Source organism: Podarcis erhardii, assembly GCF_964252035.2.
Source record: "Podarcis erhardii genome assembly, chromosome: 11".
NCBI classification, from domain to species: domain Eukaryota; kingdom Metazoa; phylum Chordata; class Lepidosauria; order Squamata; family Lacertidae; genus Podarcis; species Podarcis erhardii.
In genome coordinates, this window is record NC_138501.1 from 18,434,543 (window position 1) to 18,458,769 (window position 24,227).

A 24,227-nucleotide genomic window follows, 5' to 3' on the forward strand; every position below is an offset into this window, starting at 1 on the left:
ACGGCTTTCCGTGCACTGCTCTTGTTTGCCAGAAGCGGCTTAGTCATGCTGGCCACATGACCCGGAAGCTGTACGCCGGCTCCCTCAGCCAATTAAGCGAGATGAGTGCCACAATCCCAGAGTCGGTCACGACTGGACCTAATGGTCAGGGGTCCCTTTACCTTTACCTTTACCTAGATGCTAGAAGCTCGTATGTGTGTCTTCTGTGTGCCTTAGAAGCTGCTGTAAGTGTGTGCTTTTGTCCGTTACAACTATTGGCTGTGCACTTTTATCAGAGACATACCTTAGATATTCTTCAAATAACTTGGCTATTGCTAGAATTACTGTTTTTGGAGTTATTTAGACTCACTGGAAAGGAGTAGAGGCCCATTGTTAGAAGCTCAGAATAAACATAATGCCCTTACAGCCTCAGGCTGTCGGTGAATGGCTGTTTGGACATTACGATAAACCTTGGTTTACCATGACAAGAATGAGCCAAAGTGAGTTTTATATATTAACCCCACTTTAACCTATTAACCTCACTTTAGATTCAGGTAGGTAGCTGTGTTGGTCTGACGCAGTCAAAATAAAAAAAATGAAAGATTGTCCAGTAGCACCTTAGAGACAACTAAGTTGGTTCTGGGTGTAAGCTTTTGTGTGTATCTGAAGAAGTGCGCATGCACACGAAAGCTTATACCCAGAACAAACTTAATTGGTCTCTTAAGGTGCTACTGGACAATTTTTTAATTTTTTAATTTATTTTAACCTCACTTTAACTTTCTTCTACAAACTCGAATCTATCATTAGGCCATCGTTTCTCATGATGTCCCAATTCAGCCATTGTTTAAAGAAACACTTGATTTAAAGGAGGTGTTTGATTTTTGTATTCAACAAAAGTACTACCTCGCTAACTGTATCCAATATTTACTCTAAAGCTGTATTACTTCCCGTCAGGAACAGGGGGTGTAGGACTGGGGGGGGGGTCCATTGGCTGCATTCAGTGGGAAGTGTTTGGACAGATCTAGGGAATCGGTTCCCAAGTGTGCTTACCTAGAAAGCCCTTACATTTTGTGATGGTTCTCATGCTTCTGGAGCCTTGTGTACAACATTCCATGGCACCATGCATGGGAGTGTTCTGGCAGAGATAAGTATGCAGCTGTCCTTGCACCTGTCTAAGTCTTCCCTTTTGCAAAGAGGAGCACTGAATCACCATTTGATCCAGATGGATGTGTTGGCCCACGGTCCATCTTCGACAGCTGGATAAGATTTTTTTACAGTCTCCCCGCCGAAAACCATTTCTCCCTGGTGGAAAAATGTATTTATGGAGGAAAAGCCTCCTATTTATTTTTAAGAGAAGTGTTATAAAATTATGATTGGGCTAGGGCAATCCGTAGAAACTATTATCTTGCAAAACACCAGAGGCTATCCAATGAAACTGATTTACAGTAGGCTCCAAACGAAAGGGCGTATTCTTCGTTTAATGCACAATTAACGTGCACAGTTTGTTGCTATACGATGTGGTGGTGGTGGTCAATAACTTAGAAAGCTCTTTTTTAAAAAAAATGGTTAGACCATCATGTGGACGGTATCCTTGTCAGTAACTTTTGACCGTAGTGGGTGAAATGGAATAGCTATATTCAGGACAGTTTCTAAAAACCAGTTATAGGAGATAGCACCAGTCCTGCTTTGCTTTGCTGCTGCTGTTGTCATTAAGCTGTTCACAGCTAGAGTGAATTCTAGACTAGATGCAGCCAACTCAGTCTTCTTACTTAAATTCCCTCCACATCACAAGGAACACTCAGTATAAATGTACACAATGTTTTATTTATAACCATTCTAGACTGTCAAGAAAACAGACAATTTCTTTATAAACTCTAATAATTTTTAAATACATGAAAGGAAGAGCATAGAAATACCAGAAAGCTGTCTAACCCAGTTCTGAAACCTACTAAAGACTGCAATCCTAAACCCTCTGAAAACACAATCCTCTACATACCTTGGATTGAACATATTGGAACTTGGTTGTATGCATAGGGTTGTGTTGCACAATCCTGTGCTCACTTAAGCCGCACAAAAGTCAACGGGACTTACTTTTTGAGTAGACACGTACAGTGGTGCCTTTGGTTACGTACTTAATTCGTTCCGGAGGTCCATTCTCAACCTGAAACTGTTCTTAACCGGAAGCACCACTTTAGCTAATGCGGTGTCCCGCTGCCGCCGCGCCACCGCACAATTTCTGTTCTCATCCTGAAGCAAAGTTCTTAACCCGAGGTACTATTTCTGGGTTAGCGGAGTCTGTAATCTGAAGCATATGTAACCTGTAACATATGTAACCCAAGGTACCACTGTATAGGATTGCAGTATAAACATTCTCTCAACTGCCTAAAACCGCTTGCAGGTTGTTTTTCTTTTTTTAAAAAAAAATCCAAATTATTTTTCCCCCTCAATTCCTAAAGAAAAATATGCAAAAGTTTTTTGTTTGTTTGTTTTTAACAGAGTAGCTGCCTTGTACCAACTGATAGATTCACGTTTTCCAAAGGAATGATAACAACCTTGAATAATACCTTTGATCTTTACCAGAGTTTACTTCTGTTGGCTGGGCGTTACCATCTGGCTAGTTATGCTCCAACAGGTGTGCATGCATTTCATTAGGAACCAGCTTTATTACGCTTGTAAGTCCTGACCATTTACAGTGCAAACATCTGCAAAGAGTGAGCTCCCATGCAAAGACCCATTCCCAACATGTGTTCATGGTGTATCCATGGGGACCAGGAGAGAGGCTAATTGGCACATGTGATGTTGGAAGTGTGTACAGTCATACCTCGTGTTGCGTTAGGTTGTGTTAGGTTCATGTTGCATCTTTTCCGGCTTGGAAACCCGGCAAACCCAGAAGTGTATACTTCCGGGTTTCGCCGCATGTGCAGAAGCGTTCTATGTGCTTCCCACATGCGCAGAAGCACTGTATCATGCTCCACGCTTGCATAGAAGCGCCGCTCTAGTTGCGGACTTTTCGGGGTGCAAACGGCACCCCAGAACGGATTGTGTTTGCAACTAGAGGTACCACTGTAGTTGCTTACACACTATGAATTCATGAGTAAAATGTTTGAATAGGGCTGACGGGTGACTTCAAATCTAGATTAAAAGCATTAAAATTTACTGTATTTACAGAATGCATTATGTTTCAACTATGCATGCAAAAACCCAAGGATTTGCCCAAATGCCCTTCTTCTCCCCTCTTTTTTTTCTTGAAAAGCATCTGTACTTCACATCGAAATATCACTTCCAGGATTCAAGCCAAAGGGTGGTATTCAATTGTGTTTTACTCAGAGTAGACACATTAGAATTGGTGGATAAGTCTTAAGTCCGGTCCATACTTTTCAGTTGATCCTGTTTTAAGATAAAGTCAGTAGGAAGCTGCTGCAATCTGATGAGGAGGGTAAACTAGCAGAAATGGATTTCTTTTGTACAGAACTCCATTAGCAAGTCACTTTACACTTTCCTGAGACTATCACCAAGATGGTTCTGTAACAGTGGAATGGGCCTAGGTCACCTGCGACTTTCAGAGAATACTTTGATAATAGTAAAATAGTGCCTTATAGAGAATAGTAGAGGGTTAGAAGGGAATCTAAAGGAAATCTGTGGCCTTTTAGATGTTACTAGACTAGAACTCCCATCATTGTTTACCATTGGCCATGGTCTTAACACCTGGAAGGCCACAGGTTCTTCTACCTTTGAGATTTTTTCATCTAAACACCTTTACAGGAATGCCACCCAAGCCCAGTAGGCCCAGGTGTAGCTGAAATTACGCTAAGCTGAAGGCAGCTGGCAAACTGTGAAGAGTTTGATCTGTTTTCCTTTTTTCACACTTACATAAAGAAGGACTCCTGCTGGAGCTCCTTCGCACTTTACAGTTTTAAATGCACACTTAAAACATCCTAGGTGCACAGCTAGAAACATTAATGGAAGAAGCATGTTTGCAGACACAAATGTTGTACTCCCCAGGGAGCTTTGATTGGCTGTGGCTCCTGGAAAAGTGTCTGTTGTTGTTGTTGTTTAGTCGTTTAGTTGTGTCTGACTCTTCGTGACCCCATGGACCAGAGCATGCCAGGCACTCCTGTCTTCCACTGCCTCCCGCAGTTTAGTCAAACTCTTGCTGGTAGCTTCGAGAACACTGTCCAACCATCTCGTCCTCTCTCGTCCCCTTCTCCTTGTGCCCTCCATCTTTCCCAACATCAGGGTCTTTTCCAGGGAGTCTTCTCTTCTCATGAGGTGGCCAAAGTATTGGAGTCTCAGCTTCAGGATCTGTCCTTCCAGTGAGCACTCAGGACTGATTTCCTTCAGAATGGATAGGTTTGATCTTCTTGCAGTCCATGGGACTCTCAAGAGTCTCCTCCAGCACCATAATTCAAAAGCATCAATTCTTCGGCGACCGGGCTTCTTTATGGTCCAGCTCTCACTTCCATACATCACTACTGGGAAAACCATGGCTTTAACTATACGGACCTTTGTTGGCAAGGTGATATCTCTGCTTTTTAAGATGCTGTCTAGGTTTGTCATTGCTTTTCTCCCAAGAAGCAGGCGTCCTTTAATTTCGTGGCTGCTGTCACCATCTGCAGTGATCATGGAGCCCAAGAAAGTAAAATCTCTCACTGCCTCCATTTCTTCCCCTTCTATTTGCCAGGAGGTGATGGGAACCAGTGGCCATGATCTTCGTTTTTTTTATGTTGAGCTTCAAACCATATTTTTGTGTCTGTAGTTGGTGGCAAATATGCAAATACACCTGAAACTACATAAAGTGTGAAATAGTTCTTAGTTAAATGATACTAAGAGAAAGGGCAAACTAAGCACACTATGTAATGCAAGTAATTAATTTAGTTGGGAGTTCATTTTCAACATGTTTGCACAAAACTGCAGAAAGTTGAGCAAGAAGAACGATGCAGGATATATCGCACACACCTGGTTTTTCTTTATAAATCCCTAAAGTGGAGAGGCCAAGATTTATCAGCTCTGTTTCAAAGCTTCTCCTCGTAGAACGTGCACAGTTAGGTAGTTGATGGTGTGGTGACAGGGAGCAGCATAAAGCATCTATTTTTCTGCTATGGAGACTTGCCATGAGCCATGCTCAGTTTGAATGATCAGCCTAGTCCTATGGGTGAAAAAGCTCAACAGCTTGATGCATTTCTCCTAGATAAGCTGGTGTCCTTCTGTATTTCTAGAATAGCTGCAGGTTTGTCCAAAGTGCTTAGGGATTATGGGGAAATGGTTGGTACTTAATTGAATTAATTGAAATGGACTCACAGAGGTTGAAGAAAAAGGTTGACACCGAATATGAAACTTAAATCTAAAAATTCCGTCTTCAAAGGGCCCTGTGTGAGGGGCAGAGTAGAGAGGGTGGTGGGAGGCTGGGGAAAACTTCAGGTGAGAGCTGGTAAGATTCACACTTCTGTGTGTGGAATAAGGGTTAAGATTTAATTTGGATGGAGGGCTCCGTAATTTCCTTTCCTTCTATTCTCTTCTTCTTTCCTTCTTTCATTCCTTTCCTTCTTTTTGCTTTTTTCTAATTTTCTTTTCTAGATTAGTGTGATCCCCCCCCAATTTTTTAAAATTAATTTTCACAAAATTATAAATGAACAAAACAAACATAAATCATAATCTTATTAAAAATTATACTTATTAACATTGTTAAGTGACTTCCTCGCTTCCCCTTGGTTGAATTTCCATGCATATCCATTTTAGATTAGTGTGATTTTTATCGTGTTTTATGTTGAAAACATAATATGTTGAAAGCATTTCAAAAATGCCATCTTCGGCTCCTCTTAAGTTTTAATGAACCATTATTATTTAAATGCATTTCAGCTCTTCCTTTTTATTTTGTACCTGTGCAGTTACATTTTAACTTTGATGAAACACTAGAGGACCCTACTGTGCATTTACAGACACTTCAAAGTCCAATTTTAACATGTGTGGCTAAGTTACATAAGCACATAAGGGGAGCCTTTTGGATCAGGCCAATGGCCCATCTAGTCCAGCATCCTATGCTCACAGAGGTCAACCAAGATACCTGTGGGAAGCCTGCAAGCAGGACCTGAGTGCAACAACACTCTGCCCACCAGTGGTTCCCCATAACTGGTATTCAGAGGCTGGGACGCGGGTGGTACTGTGGTCTAAACCACTGAGACTCTTGGACTTGCCAATCGGAAGGTCGGCAGTTCGAATCCCCACGACAGGATGAGCTCCAGTTGCTCTGTCCCAGCTCCTGCCAACCTAGCAGTTCGAAAGCATACCGACACAAATAAATAAATAGGGTACCACTGCGGTGGGAAGGTAAAGGTGTTTCTGTGCACTCTGGCACTCATCACGGTGTCCCGTTGCACCAGAAGCGGTTAAGTCATTCTGGCCACATGACCCGGAAAGCTGTCTGTGGACAAACGTTGCCTCCCTCGGCCTGAAAGCGAGATGAGCGCCGCAACCCCATAGTCACCTTTGACTGGACTTAACCATCCAGGGGTCCTTTACCTTTTATTCAGAGTCAGACTGCTTCTAACAGTGAAGGGATATAGCTCTCTCTTGATAGCTGCGGCCTCTGCGGATATTTATAATCCTCTTTTAAAACCATCCAAGTCGGTGGCCGTCACTGCCTCGTGTGGGAGCAAGTGCCATACTTTTAACTATGTGCTTCATGAATAACGTCCTTTTATCCATCCTAAATCTCCCAGCATTCAGCTTCATTGGAGGTCTAGTGTTATTATCTGGGTTCGACCAGATGATCTCACAATTCTAGATTGTATTAGAGAATCTAATAGATTACTACACCCACCATGCATGTGTGCATGAAGTGTATAGAGTCCACCACAGAAGTCTGCATGCTAGGTATCTATCCCTCCCTAGCCAAATCAGCAACAGAAGCTAAATATCCCCAAGTACAGTGGTACCTCCGGTTAAGTACTTAATTCGTTCCAGAGGTGCGTTCTTAACCTGAAATGTTCTTAACCTGAAGCACCACTTTAGCTAATGGGGCCTCCTGCTGCCGCTGCACTGCCACTGCACGATTTCTGTTCTCATCCTGAAGCAAAGTTCTTAACCTGAGGTAATATTTCTGGGTTAGCGGAGTCTGTAACCTGAAGCGTCTGTAACCCAAAGTACCACTGTATTGTGTGGCCTGTTCTCATTTTGTATGCTGCTTAAGGTAGATATTTGGCAGAAAGTGGGGTTAGAAGTTTTATAAACAAGTGTGTTTCTTGTGTAGAATATGATAACCCAGCAGTTTTTCTTCTGTATTTTCCTCTCTCTCTCTCTCTCTCTCTGTGTGTGTGTGTGTGTGTGTGTGTGGTTTTCAGATTAAAGTTTTACAATCACATAGCCAACATGCAACATAAAAACAGATTCCAAAGAACCTCTTTTATATCTCGGTTATGTCCAAAATTCACCACTAAGTGTAATTCCAATAACACAAGTGTTATTCCAATCCTACAATGATTTTTAAGATACATTATAAATTTTCCCCATTCCTTATTACAATTTTGGTCTTCCTGATTTCTGATTCTTCTGGTCTTTTTTGCCATTTCAGCATAATCCATCAACTTAATCTGCCATTCTTTTCTGGTAGGGACTTTATCTTCTTTCCATCTCTGGGCCAATAACATCTGTGCAGCCGTGGTTGCATACATAAATAGTCTTTTCTGCTCCCTTGGGATTTCGGTGCCTAGGATTCCTAAAATAAAGGCTTTGGGTGTGTGTTTTTTAATAAAAAGTTATTTTAAACATTTTTTCAACTCATGTATCATTTTTCTTCTGTATGTTCATACCTGGTGCTACTAGCTGGTGTGAGTGTCATTGATTCTAGTATAGCTTACACCAAAGTTTATGGGATTGTAGTTAAATAAGGTTTACTCAGAGTAGATCCATTGAAAGTAATAGACCTAAGTTAGTTGCGTCTATTTATTTCAAAGTGTCTACTCTGAGCAGGACTAGCATTGGACACAGCCCATTGGCTCAGAGATTGATGCTCAATTTCAGAGATAACATATAAAATCAGACTTTTAAAAAGCTGTATGTTCAAATAAAAATAAGCACGTAGCGAGCACAGTAATTTATCTTGCCTTTCTGAGGTTCCCAGTGGCATACTACGGAACAGCTGTCCCACCTCCTTGATTGTAATAGAATGTAGTGTTTTGTTTTAAAAGTATATATCTGGATCTCAAAATTAATTACTTCAGTGTTTCCAACTGGATAAATGATTAAGAACCAATTGTGAAATTACACTCTGGGCTTGTTAATGCTTTTCTTGGCATGAGGAAAGGACATATAGGTCTCTAATATTAAATGGTGTTTCAAAAGGGCGAGTTAGCACTTTGTTTGCCAAATGGACTTTCAAAAGCCGTCTTTGGTTACAAAGCTTGACTGTCTTTGTGTAAATCATGGAGCGGCTACAGTAAAATAGCTTTGTTCGAAAAGATAATCTCTGGCAGGCAGCATCAAAGGTTTGAAATTCTGGAAAGGGTGAAAAGAAATCCCTGCTTTTACACTGATTTATCCTGTAGGTCAGCAGCACCCCTGTGAAATTTGCCTGGGAATTATGGGATATTTGCTGTGTTGGGAGGACCCCCACCCTTTCACTGAATCAAAAGTTTTCTGCTTTTTAAAATTATTTTTATTTAACAATGAAAAAGAAGAAGAAGACATGCCTAGAATACAGCAGGTGGGAGATGAGAGTGAAGTTACTGCTTTTAGGGAGTTTTACTGCAATTTGGAGCATTGGTTTTTATAGTATCTAAATTTATGAGTTCATATTTTTATGGTATAGTCTCATGACACATTCAGTGTGCTCCATCATGCCCTGTTCCCCGTGTTGCTGTTCTTGATTTACAACTCGTGTGACTATGAATCATTCTCCTGGAAGGTCCCTTAATCCCTTGATAAACCTAAATAATGTGTAGTGTTTTTAATTTATGAGCTGAGCCATCTTATACCTAGAAGAAGGAGCATTTGCCTAAAACTTTGGTCAGCGATCAGTGGATTTAGATGTGTCTCATCTAAGTGCTATATAACACTTCGCACTCACAGGATTGTATATGTGACCTGCACATGGAAGGAACAAAGCGTAGTCTCTTTCTAAAATGCATTTATTACATACTACATTTATTTCCAACCTTCCTTCCATGTTGGACCACAGGACATCATACATAAGAGTTCCCTGTCCGTTTCCTACCCAGACCCAGTTTAAACTTTAGCAGCATTGCTGCAGTATGTGCCTTCAGGAGATAATCTAAGCTCCTGCCATCTAGTTTTCTGTGTAGACGGCTTTTTGGTTTGTATGGGGAAACATTTATTTTTGTTTGTTTGACCCATTTTATACGCTGCTGAACACCGCAGTCTCTAAGCTGTGCATTCAGTGAGGTTTCAAAACAGATACAGAAGATGAAATAAGTTTTAATTCACCATAAAATTGTGTGAACCCTACTCCTGCCAACCTAGCAGTTTGAAAGCACATCAAAGTGCAAGTAGATAAATAGGTACCACTCCGGCGGGAAGGTAAACAGCGTTTCCGTGCGCTGCTCTGGTTCGCCAGAAGCGGCTTAGTCACGCTGGTCACATGACCCGGAAGCTGTACGCTGGCTCCCTCAGCCAGTAAAGCGAGATGAGCACCACAACCCCAGAGTTGGTCACGACTGGACTTAATGGTCAGGGGTCCTTTACCTTTACCTTTACCTTTACCTTTACCTTTACCTTTACCTTTACCTTTACCTAGCAGAGTGAAATGGCACAGCGGTTTAAGTCAAATGTTGCCGCGCCTCTCAAGAGCCAGGGCTGTGTAGTGGTTAAAGTGTTGGAGGAGCATGGTTCGAATTCCAACTCAGCCATGAAGCTCACAGGGTGTCCCTTGGGCCAGCTACTCACTCTTGGTCCTTCCTACCTCACAGGATTGTTGTAAGGGTAAAATGGGGATGACGAGGAAAGGTGGGGCGTCAATATCATAACTATTCAATCAAAGCCAATGTATTCATGATTTATGTACTTAAGTCATCAAAACCAATATAATTAAAACCCAGTTCTTAGGGAGAACTAGGTGTCAGAGGACAAAAGGTGTTGTTTTTTGAGCAGAGTAAAAACCAGCAGTGAGGAGAGGAAGCGAAAGTACTCACTGATAGCTTGCAGCATCTTCAAGTCTTTTTTTTTTTTTTTTTAAGATGTTGGTGCCACTATATGTTAGAGCCCAAAGAGGCCTCCTGTCAGGGTGGTTTTCTTCTTCTGAAATGAACATATTTATTATTTTATAGTGGATGCCTTGAAGGGCAGGAGAGCCCCCTTTGTTCCTTGTAGGCTGTCCAAGGCCTATTTTTGTTTGTAGTGGCTAAATGCGAGTTGATGGAAAGCTCTTATGCCCTCGTTTGTCTTTCACAGGGTGAATTGAAGATATAGTCTCCCAGCTGAACTACTATGAGGTCAGAAGCCTTGCTGCTATATTTCACACTGCTACACTTTGCTGGGGCTGATTTCCCAGAAGATCCTGAACCAATCAGTATTTCGCATGGCAACTGTGAGTATGAAAGGCAGGGAAACTGCGCTTAGATTTCTTGTCCCCCAAGTTTCAAGTCATGGCTTATTGGTCAGTGAGATTTAAATCTGTGAGTACTACGCTCTTGTTTCCTGCTGCATCTCCATAGACCTATCTTTCCTTTATCCCAGACCCTCCAAGTGTCCCTATTTTCCAGCAACATTCCCAGATTTACAGAAGCCATCCAGGCTTTTTTTATTTGCTCCCAAAATGACCCGCTCTTCCTTAGGACATCCCTGTTTTCATCAGAGTAATGTTGGCGGGTATGGAGTTATCCAACCCCCGAGCCATCTGAAGGCAGCCCTGTATAGGGAAGCTTTTTAATGTTTACTGTTTTATTTTGTGTTTATATATTTTGGAAGCCGCCCAGAGCGGCTGGGGCAACCCAGTCAAATGGTGGGGTATAAATAGTAACGTTATTATTATCACAGTCATACCTTGGATCTCAAACACCTTGGCTCCCAAACAAATCAGCTCCCGAGAGATCCAAACCTAGAAGTGAGTGTTCTGGTTTTCGGACAATTTCCGGAAGCCAAACATCCGGCACGGCTTCCGATTGACTGCAGGAGTTTCCTGCAGCCAATTGGAAGCCGCATGTTGGTTTCCAAATGTTTTAGAAGTCGAACGGACTTCTGGAACGGATTCTGTTCAACTTCCAAGGTACGACTGTTGTTGTTGTTAAATAGTGCGTCCCTATTTTCATTGGAGAAAATGTTGGAGGGTATGCTCTTCCGCTTGCTAACACTATCCTTTTGCTACAAACCAGTAAACAAAAACTTGCTTTGTTGTAGTCTTTGAATGCAAGAGAGCGAGTTCCCACACCTGCTTTTGGTCGTATCTCAACCCACTGTCCTCTTCAACCTGGTACCTCTCTCCCTCAACAAAAAAATGCCACATTTCATGAAATGGCTCAACCGACAATCTGTGAAGTACTATTTCTATGAACGTCCTTTCAGTAGTGCTCAAACCAGAATTAGCCACGTCTTAGTATGAGTAATTAGATGTACCACAGACAAATCCTTAACAAGATAACCAAATCCTGGGGGAAACACACCATTTAGTACAGAAATGATGATGCATATGCTAAATTGCTGTGTGTGCGCGCATGTGTACTCCATTTTTACAGTTGTAATGTAAAACAGAATTTAGAAAGAAATAGTTTCCATTCTAGACCAGCTCTTAGTGGCAGCCTGCCTGGAAGCAGATTAGCATAATATTCTCTTGCCCATCAGGATTTAGATGTGTAAATGAGGAAACCTTTCACAGTATCTGGCTGTACAATGCCAGTCAAAAGTGGTTCTTGTAAAAAAATCCGTTGTAGTTTCTACAGTGTACTGAAGTGCTTTGAGCCATATCACCAAATCTATAACTTGTAGTATTTGAGCAATATTTGCTCCATCCAAGTGGGATAACGAATGGGGAGCCAAAAGTCTTCATTGCTTTGATAAACCTAAACTAATGGAAGAAAAGGTACAAGGAGAATCCTGGGAACATGGAAGCCTATATTTGTTTCTTCTTGGCTACATACAAACTGTACACTCAACCAGTTCTGAAAAAACAGTTGCAGTCTAAAGCCAAGGAGGTCCAAAATTAGGCTATTTTTTTGCCAAAATGCAAGAACTGCATAATTTGCACATGGAGTTAAGTTTCCACTCTAGAGTTATACTTGTTGATCATCAGTTTCACATCTCTATACTACAGTATATATTTATGTAGCTGTTTTTAAATCTCCTGTTGGGTTACCTGGAACAATCAAACCCACCAATCAGACTTAGCCTTTGGTACCATCTGGGTGTGTCTCAAACTGCCAGATAATATAAATTTCTCTCAGTGCTACCCCTGTAACTGAACAATGGATTCGGCATTCAAGACAATTAGGATGTAGTGAGTTTCTACCTTCACTGTTTGTCAAAATTATAGGTAAGTGGATTAGAGGTATAATCTAGCTATGGCAATAGGCCAAAATGCTGACACCTTCGTCCTAGAGTCCATTAAAATCACTATGGCTTATTTCCTGGAAGATATATTTAGGTTTACAATATAATTTCATTTTCATGGTGTAATTGACAGTGTCCGCTTCCCAAATTAGAATCGGAAATAACAATTCTTTTGTTATATTGTCTGGTCATCCTGAAATATTTCATAGCAGAGGAATGGGCACGCATACATCCATACATCCACTCAGTTATAACATGTCAGGCAGACAATCCACATGGAGGTAGACTCCACAAAAGAAAAGAAAAAAAGATTTTGCAAACTAGGTTCCATGTGAAGTGCCTGCACTGCATATATTTTTTTTGTGACAGAGGACACAGGGAACTCTTCAGTCATGTAAAGAGGTCACCAGCCCAGTAAGGGACTTTATAACACAATTTGAGAATCACTAGTTTTGATGGTGTTAGGGTTCATCCAGTGGTCCACACATCTTTTTGCCAATTAATTTTTGCCAATTAATTTTTATTCATTTTTTGTATTTATAACCCATCAACGCCAAATTAAAACTAATTTGATACTTCTTCTTTTTTCAAAAACTGGCTTTCCGCCCTCTTTCTCAGATATTTCCATTTCTTCCCCTTTTGCATGCTGCTTATTTTTACAGATTTGACATCCTTTTTTTTTTAGCAAATTCCTCATTCCTCAGCTGTCCCTTTACCAACCCCTGCATATAGCCAAAACAAAATTATATCAAATAACAACAAGGTTATATACTTATTTAAAGGTTATAGTTATTTAAATCTTTCATTCTCCTTTCTAACTTGCATGCAATTACATTTTCAGTCTCCGGTAGTTCCCATTCTCTGCCTGCTTGCGCAATCATCGTTAGTGGTCCACACATTTTGACTGCCTTAGTAGCCATCTAGAATGTGTGATCACTGCCGATACTGCACTGCTTTGTGGGATGGGAGGGATTTTGCTTGACATTATGTTGAGCTGCATGGGCGTTCGGAAGCAGGGGACGTTTATTTGCTTCCAAAGCAAAGTGCAACTCAAGGGAAGAGACCCTGCCTTTCTAACAAGTTCTGGGACACAGGAGAAGGGGGTCCAAGTGAGGTCCCAAACAACATTAAATTAAGTCAAATCTCTAGCCCATTTCTCTATGCCTTGGAAAGGTACTCACCAGAGCAAAAGGCACTGTGACCAGTGGCAACCTAGAGGATGTATTTGTGAAGCTCTGGATGCTTTCTGTACTGTACTGCAGAATTTATATTTCAAGGGCAAGAAACTAAACTGACTAAACAAAGAGCTACCAGATTGCTAGAGGGTTTGCTCAATCTCCTGAACCGCATCACTCACACCGACCTCATTTATCTCTGCATTTGCTATTATGGATTAGTGGCAGTCATCACAGCAGCGCAGTGTGGCTTGTGCATCTCCTTCACCCCCCAGAAGATTGTATTTTTTCTATAGTATAATCACCGAAAGATGTGTGAAATTAGCAGTTGATTAGAGTATTATGGTTTTCAAGTCGGCTCCTTCCCATAAAAGTCTCGCTAGTCCCTTCTGAAGCCGCCATCTCTGAAGCTTCAGAATAAAATTAGGTAAAATAAGAGAATGCAATCTACTTTCCATAAACAACCTCATAAGACTGTCTGCGAAGAAAATAAAAAGCAGATGCTTTTGTAGATGCAAAGCTCAATTAATGGCTCCCCTCTGTTCCTAAAAATAAGCACAATTAGAATGTTACCCTCATCATGTGGGCAGCCCCTAGATCTGCCAGTTTGGTATCTTTCAGTACTTTGTTATAATCACTAGACAGCATGGCTACTGCTGTAATTGCTGGCCTTCTATAAAACACTGTTATGCTGTCAGATCGTCTTTGGCAGGCAGAATCCAGCTATTTAAAACTGCAAAGAGTGAATATAAACCCAGGTGTAAATGTTGGATTGCCTATTAACTTCTAGTAATTAAATGCTCTTCTTGGGGAGGGGAGGATAACAATTTTTAAAATTGTGAAGAGTATAACATCCCTTTTGTGACAACGAAGAAGTCGATCCTGTTGAGCAAGGCTATTTGTTGCATGGATGATTAACCCTATATGCCGAGAGAAAGAAATCAGGGCAGAAATTCTGGATCCTGCATTTGAGGATAGATCATCTGAACGACTGTTTACATGCCTTCACTGAATGTCTCTCGACTTTTCTTCTTTCAACTCTTCTCTGTTTCTTACAGATACAAAACAGTATCCGGTGTTTGTGGGTCACAAGCCAGGACATAACGCCCCACAGAGGCACAAACTGGACGTCCAGTTGCTCATGATAATGGACAGAACCCTCTACATTGCTGCTAGGTCAGTCCTTCTTCTTTTCTCTTCCAAACTCCTCTCAACAATGCAGAACTCTTCTTTTTGGTTTATTTCATAGCTCAAAGTGAGAGTGACATGAGAAGGGAATTGTGTGAATTGTCCATTGCAAATGAATCATCCCATACATCAGTTTCAAACCTTGTTTTTTGCAAGCTTACCTCCAACTCAGGAATCGTCGTAGCTGTTTCTCCCTGCTGACGTTTCACCCCAGACTGTAATACAGTCATGGGGAAAAGAAATCTGTGGTTTTACATATCAGGACATAATAACAATCATCTGTTCCTTATCAGGACTTAAAGTTAGGTAAATACAACCTCAGATGAACCATAACAAATGACATATTGCATTGTGTCAAATGATTACTATTCTGTCCTGATATGTAAAACCACAGAATTCAAAGAGGGTGCACTTTCTTTTCCCCATGACTGTATGTACCACAGCCTCACGCATAGATACAGGAAGAATTTCCCATCGGCACCAGATATTCATGTGGGCAAACCCTAGAGGTTTGCAACATTCGTATCATTGGGAGTCACCATGTGAGAAGCTCTTCTGTATGGTGCAGTGGGGAAATGATAGATCTCCACAGGGAAGTGTCTACCTCGGGGGTCATGTAAGTTAGAGACAAAAGACTGAAGAAGGGCCACAGATCTAGATATCTATGAATGCCAGCTACTGGGGACCACAAATGGGAAAGGGCTATTGTGTTCGTGTCTTGCTTGTGGGCTCCTGATAGGGACCTGGTTGGCCTCTGTGGGAACAGCAATGGTCTTTGGTCTGAACCAGCAGGGATCTCCATACATTCTGAAAGATAAGCCATTCATATTGATGGAGCCCATGCACTAGGCCCAGCCTTGAGCAATAGACCCAATATTATTGGTGCATGGTCTAATGGGTAGGGGGGAAGCAAAAGAAAAGGGTATATCTATATTTAAATTGAACTTTGTAGCACTTAGAAACATGGAAGTCATCAATAGATGAACCATAGTCTTCATAGGGAAAGAAGGTTCCTTCAACAACAACGAAAAAGGCAGTTATGTGGGAGGCAACAAATGACTTGGCTGGCCTCCATCCCTCCTCAACGTTTCCCTTTGGCTTTTTTAAAAAAATGCAGCCTCAAGGGCTTGGTACCCCAGTTGGAATTTATTTGTATTCCAAGAGTTGTGTTATATGTCCAGTTAGGGCTTAATGCTGTAAAGTCCTGCTGGCTGATGCCTTCAGCATTTTTTACCAGAGCAATTCATAATATACAGTAGCTGCTCCGCACTTGGGAATATTGGAATCATTATGTTTTTAAAAGAGTTTTTGATTTAAAGTACACAATTAATTGCCTGTTTTGGAGAATAAACAAGAATAATCCATGTTGCATGAGTACATATTTGAAGCAGAATAAAAATTTAATGTCATTGGGATACTAAGCATATTTTATAGTAAAGCAAAGAGACCAGGAGAGAGAATGGAGGGGGAAAGATGTGTTTACACTTCATTTCTTTCAAAGGATTTGGCAAGTTTAATGTTAATTATTATTATGGGACCTAGCTGCTGAGCCAGCTTCCTTCTTTGTGGTCTTTTTGGAAGCAGTAGTGAGCAAAGTTTTAAAGCTCTTAGTAGAAAAGTCACAATTAAGGGCAAGGTCTTATTTAGCAGCACAAAGTCCAACGGGGGCTTGTGGTGCAGGTTGGGCGTCTTGCTTTAGTAGGAGCCAATTTTTGAAAGTATCAGCTTATTAGCACTCTTGCTCTGTGTACCAGTTGAGTTGTGTGAGTTGGCCCGAAGTGTTCTCTCAAATTCTTGAGTGCCTGCATAAGGTCTAGTTTACGTGACCATCTGGACAAGTGGCAAGCACTTCAAATAGCTGTGTTCATTGGCTTTCTGCCCAAGGAGAGCTGCTTGGGCATAGGCTTCTCAGCATATGTCTTGCATTTCATGGCTAATCCGCACTGGGGTTGCATGGAAACACCCTATGTATATTTCCCTCCTGTGACCAGTTTACCATGGACAAGGGAGGCAAATGATTTCAATAGGGTTTATAGCAGCCAATACATACCTCAAAGTCATGTGAACTGGCATTGGTGGATAGCAATGAAGGTTGCTACCTCTTTGAGAATGCTAAACATTTGCCCGTTGGGATATGTTAATGCATACTTGATTACACAAAAATTCAAAAGGGCTTTCTAATTAGAAACTAGTTGGGCCAACTTACAATTAGTCAGGTGGCAGCTTCAGATACAATTAGCAAATTAGTTACTCCAGAGCAGTCCTGTTAGAAACTATAGGCGTAGCCCACAACTTCAGTAAGTGAACAGTGAAATACTTCAAGGATGTTGTCATGGTCAAGTCCTGCAAATTTGTGTGTGTTTATTTGCGCATTCTTATCCCATTTTCCTCCAAGGAGCTTGGGCTGGCATACACAGCTGTTCCCCTCTCCATTTTATCTTCACAACATGCTGTTACGCCATAGTTTATCAGGAGAAGTCTTGAAAATGGATAGTGGTGATAATGGCAAGGAGGCTGTGGGCCTACTCAGGGAGGGAACCCCACAGGCCTTCCAAAATCTGGAGCCTTCATTGCATTGCAATGTTATCTTTCTCTGCTCCAAAGATATGCAAAAACTGTTTTATTCCAAATGTCACTTAAAAGTTTCTTGCTGAGCTAGGAATCTGTGTGACAAGTAAAAATTCAGAGCCTACATCACTTTTATATTTAGGTGAAAACCTGGAAAGTGAATAATTTACTCATAATGCAGAGTCACTACCAGGAAATAGTTCAAGGAAATTGTTCCTTGGCTCTTGGCTTTTGAGCTGTGGGGCTCCACAAGGCCCCATAAGCGTCTCCTATGCTATATATCTATATTGGGAACTGTCATCTGGGCATTTGGTACACAGTAAGTTAATACCCAGCTCTATCTTCCCATTCCATTGACATCAGGAGAGGCCATGAAGATGCTGCATAGGTGTCTGGGGCCAGTGATGAACTGGATGGGGACCAATTAGCTGAGTCTGAACCCCAATAAAATGGAAGCGCTGCGAATGGGTAGTTCCCGTGCCAAGGAATTAGGTATAGAACTGTTCTGAGAGGGATTGTACTCCTCCTGAAGGAACAGGTCATAGTGTGGTAATACTCTGGGATTCCAGGCTTCTCACTGGCTTCTGTGGCTAGCAGTACTTTTGCGCAGCTTAGGCTGGTTTGCCAGCTAAGGCCATATCTAGACTGGGATAGCCTGGCCTCAGTAGTTCTATGATCTAGTTATCTCCCACTTTGACTTCTGTAACGTGTTCTACATGGAGCTGTCCAGAGACTGCAGCTAGTACAGCTGCTAAGTTGGTAAGTAGGGCAGCCTGATAGGACCACGTGTTACTGGTCCCAAAAGCACTGGTGGTTGCCAGGTGTTAGCACTGCCATAAAAAGCCCTAAATGGCTTGGAACCCAAGATCCTAAAAGAGATGTCTTCCCCAGCACCAACTATCTCAGACCCTATGATCTGGCGCTAAGGTCAGGGCTTAGGTCAGGGGCTTCCCAGTTGGTGTTGACCCATGACCACCTTTTAAGTGGTCTTTGTGGAATGCCCTCTCTAGTGAGGTGTCTATTGCCATCATTATTTGCTTTGAGGAGGAAGTTGAAAACATTTATGTTTGTTGTGGTACTTGATGGCTGATGAATACTGTTTCTGGCAACTCTGAGCTCACTAGGAGCCACAGGTGAGAGCTGAGTGCAGGGTGGGGACCAAAGGTCTGACAAACCTTTGGAGCACGATGTGTACCACTCCCTAAAATAATAATTAGTGTGAATGAAAATTTGTACCTACAACTCTGCATCTCCTTTGGCAGTTGTGGTATAACTCCAAGCACAGTGGCAAATATGAATCCAGTCAGAGGTGTTTATCAAGCAGCTTTGTGAATGCATTAATTGAGTTTCTTCTTGGCATAGATCCCTGAGCTACAATATCAGATGTTCCTTTCCACAGTGTTGTTTTCCCCCCAGTTGTCTAAATATAGTGATGTTAAGTATACATTTGTACCCAATTACCTAAAAAAAACCAAAAACAAATGACTAACATTTGTTGTGGCATCTCAGAAGTACTCCGTGTTTACTTGGGAGCTAATTCTTAGATTTCAGATAAAAGCATTAGTGGTTGGTTGGTTGGTTGGTTGGTTGGTTGGTTGGTTGGTTGTTGTTATTGTCGTTTAAATCACAAGTATGCCATGTTCATTGTTGCCAAAAGAAGAAGGGGATGCTGGGATAGGAACACAGGAACCTGCCTTACATCAAGTCAGACCATTAGTTCACCCAAGTTTGCATTGTCCACACAGACTGTCAGTTGTTCTTCAGGATTTCAGATGGAGTCTCTTCCAGGTCTATCTGAAGATGCTGGGGATTGAGCTTTGAACCTCTTCTGTATGTGACACAGATGCTCATTGTCATTGAACCACAGCCCATACAAATGGAGGTTTTACTTGGGCGGTTATGAACTCCATTTGATTATAGGAAGGACACTGAACAAAGTAGGGGCCGAGGCACAATCCACACCACTGTAACCAGTGGGAATTAATCAATAAATCAGTGGGGAGTGCATTGCATTCCAGATCTTTACATAGAGCAAAATGGCATATTTGTACGTGCATCACTTAACAGCCACTTAGAGCTGTTTCCAGGTTTGTGTGGGCTCCCAGCATGCACCACGCCACTGGGACCTTGCTCCCCACCCATTGCAATAGGCAACTGGTGGCCTCAGCTCCTCTCCCTTGTCCTCCATCCTCAAAGTCAGCTTTGGACAGGCAGGCAGGTAAAAAAAACTAGGGACTCTGCATGGAAAGCAAATAACTCTCCTACTAAATGATGATAACACTTAAAAACATGTCAAGCGGTAGCTGAGGCTCCAGTTTCCTCCAAATCCATGCCTTGCTGTTTCATGCAAAATAAAGGTTTTATACCTTCACAGCAAAGCTACCTCCCCATACGTGGAAGGGACATTGTGCTGCTGTTGCAGGACTGCGACTAGCACATTAAAGAGCTAAGAATAAAATCTGGAGAGGCTCTTACACCCACTACTAGCTCATAGAAATTTCAGTTAGTGTGTCTTTCTCTGAGCTGGTAACAAGTACTAATAGTTCCCACATGGGCTTTTTAAAGAGCCAGTGATTCCTTGGAGCACTTGACGTCATCAAATTGTCAGCTGCAAAAGGCCTTGGATGGTTAGCCTTATATACAGCTATTAAGAGCTGAACTCTCGAGGGCTAAGCAGCAGTCTCTATATATTCTGTATGCTTTGTATCTCTTAATTCACCAAGCAGGGATGTTTGACTGGCATGGTGATGTGAGGCAGCCGTTGAAGAGAGCAGGATGAGGAGGGACAAGCAAAGTCTGAATCATTTGACAACATTTATTTTCATATCTATACAAAAGGAGTGGTTTCTTTACTGCTCCCTCTCCTCCTATGACTTGGGGTGTGTGTGTTAAATCAAAGGGTTGTATCCATCTTTGCAAGTGTAGAGGTCCGCTCAGACAGTGTGGCTTCCCCTTCCTCTCATCTACCTCCTCAAACAGGACTGGCCTAACCATGAGGCAATGTGAGGCAACTGTCTCAGGTGGCAAGATCTGTCTTCCAAGGAACACTTCAGGCGCTTCTGCTGCCACGGTGCTCCTCAGCAGCCCTCCTCCAATGCTATCTTCATAGCAGCCCCCTTGAGAATAGGAGACACTGCTGGTCTTCTCCCACCCTTATGGAGGAAATGATGGAGGCTGACCTCTGGGGTCTCCTCAGGCTTTGCATCCACCTGGTGTGATTCAGCTCACACCCACCCACCCCACAATGGCCTTTGATTTCCAGTTCAACCGTCTGGGAAGGTTGATTTGATAACTACCCCCACCACCCCCTTCCTGCCGTTCCTGGTTTAACTCTTTATTCGCTCCTTCTTCCCTGGGAGGCGCCATTTTGTGGTTCGCCTCAGATGCCAAAATGTCTTGGGCCAGCCCTGCCCCTGAATCTCCAAACCCTCTAGGAAGATTGGTTCAGGAAAGAGGGGGGTGAAGTTACATTAAATCAACAAAAGTCTTGTTTCACAAGTGGAATAACAGCGTTGGATGCAACCCAAATATTTGGATCCTGCCCTCTTTCTACTTGCATACCAAGCAAGGCTAAAAGTCGCCCCAGCCACCCTGGACGGCTTCCAACACACGTTAAAAACATAATAAAGCATCAAGCACAAAAATACAGTATGCTTGAAAAACACATTATAATAAAAAGAGAGGTAGAGAAGCGGGGGATAAAAACAAAGGTGTTAGATTAAATACATGATCGCATATGGCACTTGACCCTCTCCCGTTACACTTTTGGGTCATCCCTCACAGATATTTGAGGACTTTTTAAATTTTTTTAAAAAAATTTGCACACCTGAATGAACCTTTTGCAATTATGCCACACATAAAGGCTGCAGTTGGTGGCCGAGGGTCAGTTGGCACCAGTGATATTTAACTTTCTTCCCCTTACCCAGTTGTGCCATGGTAACCATCTGCAGTGCTGCTGCCTGGAGGTGGGGGGAAACGGAAGTGCTAGGATTGTCTATTTGTGTAAAGAATAACTTAATTAGCAAGAGCTATACAAATCCTCCAAGTAGGAGTTTGGGGGAGGGGGGAGGCGCTGGGCGGCAGCAGGGAAAATAGAACAGCAAAGTCACTTATTGTTAGCGGTTTAGCAAAGCCTAACTAGTACTTGACAGTTCTTTCAATATTTGCCATTGTGTGAGCAGCTGTGGTTTAAATAACACATATGGAAATGGTTTCGAGTTATCTGGAAATCTGCTTTTGTACATTCAGATTGCTCCAGGAGTTGGCCTCTGCTTTCTCCAAGGGTTGATTGGCAAACCAGTCACTAAGTCATTAGAAGGAGCCAGAGTTAGAATAGAGCTTAGCAACCCAAGCCTGTTTTGAAATCTTTCTGCTTTCATTTTTGCTGGCAATTAACATATACAGAGCTGTGCTAAAAGAGGGCAAGTGGAACATTTCTGAAACCTTGCCAGTGCATAATAATCGCTTGTTCATTTACAATTCAGATTTATTTATTTTTAATTTATTTTCGGTCTGCTTTTGCATAGCAGCACAATTGTGAAAAATCTATTGGGCGAGGAGGGGAAAGCCACGCTGCTGTGTCACCCATGAAGCTGAAATCAAACAAATAGGCAATTTTGCTCTGGTATTGACCTCCAATTGCAGCTCCCCCAATGAAGTCAAGCAAATAACAAGCCGGTGCATTAAAGCTACCTTATAAATAAATGGCATGTTCTACTGAAGATGGAATGTCTGAAAAGAAACACATACACAAACTCCTTCCACGGTTTGGCATCTTGCAAAGCAAACTGCCTCTGGTGCAGTGGCAGGCAGCAAAATCATGAAAGCCTGGTTCTGTTAACAATACTGCCCCTATTCTCCCACGTGGGAAGAATTTTGCTTATTATTCTTTGCAGCAACGAGGGTTCTGTGTCTGCTTTAGTTAGAGAGTAACCTTGTTTCCCTCCCAGTCTGTTAAAACTAAGCAAATCTTGACAGCAGAGATTTCAAAAATGGAAGTTCTGTGTGCGTATACTACTCTCAGCAGGTTTCCACGGGTCCTTTAAAAGCAGAAGATCATTTAATTTCAACAGCAATTCTTCCTGTAGTGGAGAAGGGGGTTGGGAAATATAGAGAAGGTTATGTTAAAGGGGTAGAAGGAGAAATGAAATTATGGCTATTTTTTTAAAAAAATGTCTCCAACTGCCCTATTCTTTGCTCCCAATTCAGAGCAGATGCTTCAAGGTTTGATTAGACTGAGTGTTTTGCTTTCCTATCTCCAAGTTGAAAATGCCCTTGTAGTCCATTGAGCACAGAAGGGGAATGTGTAGAAATATCTCACTTGCACTTCTTGGCCCTATTCAGTGTTTCCAAGGAGAAACTGGCAGAATTTTTTTTTTTAAAGAACCTAGTTCTCAGCAAAACAAGAATGAACACAAGCAACTTAGGTAAAGCAATGTTGTCCTCTCTCTGCCAGAGGGTAAATGCTGAAACTCAATTTGGTCATCAAGTGCAGCGAAATTAACAGGGCTTTTGGGAACTGTGTGGTTATTGTCAAACCGTTTCCCTTCATACTTTCTGTCAAAACATCTTCGCTGTGGTTGGGAAAATAGCCTTGAAACAATGAAGAAAGCCTAGCCTTCTTAAAATATTAAATGGTATCCCTTAAGTTGATATGGTATCCCGAGAACCTGACAAAAGATTGGCCGAGGGAGCCGGCGTACAGCTTCTGGGTCGTGTGACCAGCATGACTAAGCCGCTTCTGGCGAACCAGAGCAGCGCACGGAAACGCCATTTACCTTCCCGCCAGAGCGATACCTATTTATCTACTTGCACTTTGACGTGCTTTCAAACTGCTAGGTTGGCAGGAGCTGGGACCGAGCAACGGGAGCTCACCTCGTCGTGGGGATTCAAGCTGCTGACCTTCTGGTCGGCAAGCCCTAGGTTCTGTGGTTTAACCCATAGCGCCATCCGTGTCCCTTCAAGCCCTTCATACACAAGGGTTATTTTTCACAAAATTGTAAGATCCTCATGGACTGTGTATCTATTAGAATAATCATAGCCATCACTTGTGAATCTGAGGCCCACAAGCTTACAGGCTCCTGTTATGCTCAGCACAGGGATATGGGAATCTCAGGTCTTTGTTTAGTTTGTTTTTCACTAGAACCCCCGAAGGTCCACCAGCTGGAGAAGCATGCCAAAATGGGCTTGCGAGGCTAGCCAGGAGGAACAGACCTATACTTAGAATTACAGAATAAGATTCATCTGAACACCCTGTTTCCAGTATGAGAAGTAAACGCCCAGTCATTTCACATGATAACCAGCTCCTTGTTTTCATATAAATGTCCCTTTTTTTCAGCAGCATCCTTCTTGTGATTATGGGAGTCGGAAGCCCTCGCCATTCTAATTCGCAAAATATATAAGTGAAACAGCTGTTCATGTTGAGTTGATGACCTTTAAGTTTCCTCTCCTTTCCTTCATAGAGCATATGAATCAGAAGGTGTATCTCCTAGCTTTCTTTGGAGTTGTCCCCAGGGTCCTGTCCCCCCACTCCCAAATATGGGCAATGATTTATCTGATTGCAAAGGACTCTTTTTGTAACAATGTCGGAGTTTATTTTGGCATTCATTCTTTCCCCTTTGTTTACAGGGACCATATTTATACTGTTGATATGGATGCATCACATACAGAAGAAATTTATTTTAGCAAAGTAAGTAGCATTCTGTCATTCTCCCACCAAGGACACAAGGAAGAAACGGGGGGATAAATTAGAAAAGGAACTTAGCTCCACTTCTTTCCAACATTGCTCTTAAAATTGCACTGATCAAGGTGGATGGTGCATATTAA

The 24,227-nt window shown here is 42.1% G+C and overlaps 1 protein-coding gene across 6 annotated transcripts in view; it reads left to right on the forward strand.

Moving 5' to 3' along the window:
• Window positions 1-24,227, forward strand: part of SEMA6A (semaphorin 6A) — a 183,300-nt gene that overhangs the window by 84,653 nt on the left and 74,420 nt on the right. For all 6 annotated transcript variants that reach the window (XM_081880351.1, XM_081880354.1, XM_081880355.1 and 3 more), the window contains exons 2-4: window positions 10,381-10,516; window positions 14,705-14,822; window positions 24,030-24,090. In XM_081880351.1, the coding sequence (XP_081736477.1) occupies window positions 10,417-10,516; window positions 14,705-14,822; window positions 24,030-24,090 (279 nt within the window). In that variant the 5' untranslated portion in view covers window positions 10,381-10,416. The remainder of the gene's footprint in view (window positions 1-10,380; window positions 10,517-14,704; window positions 14,823-24,029; window positions 24,091-24,227) is intronic.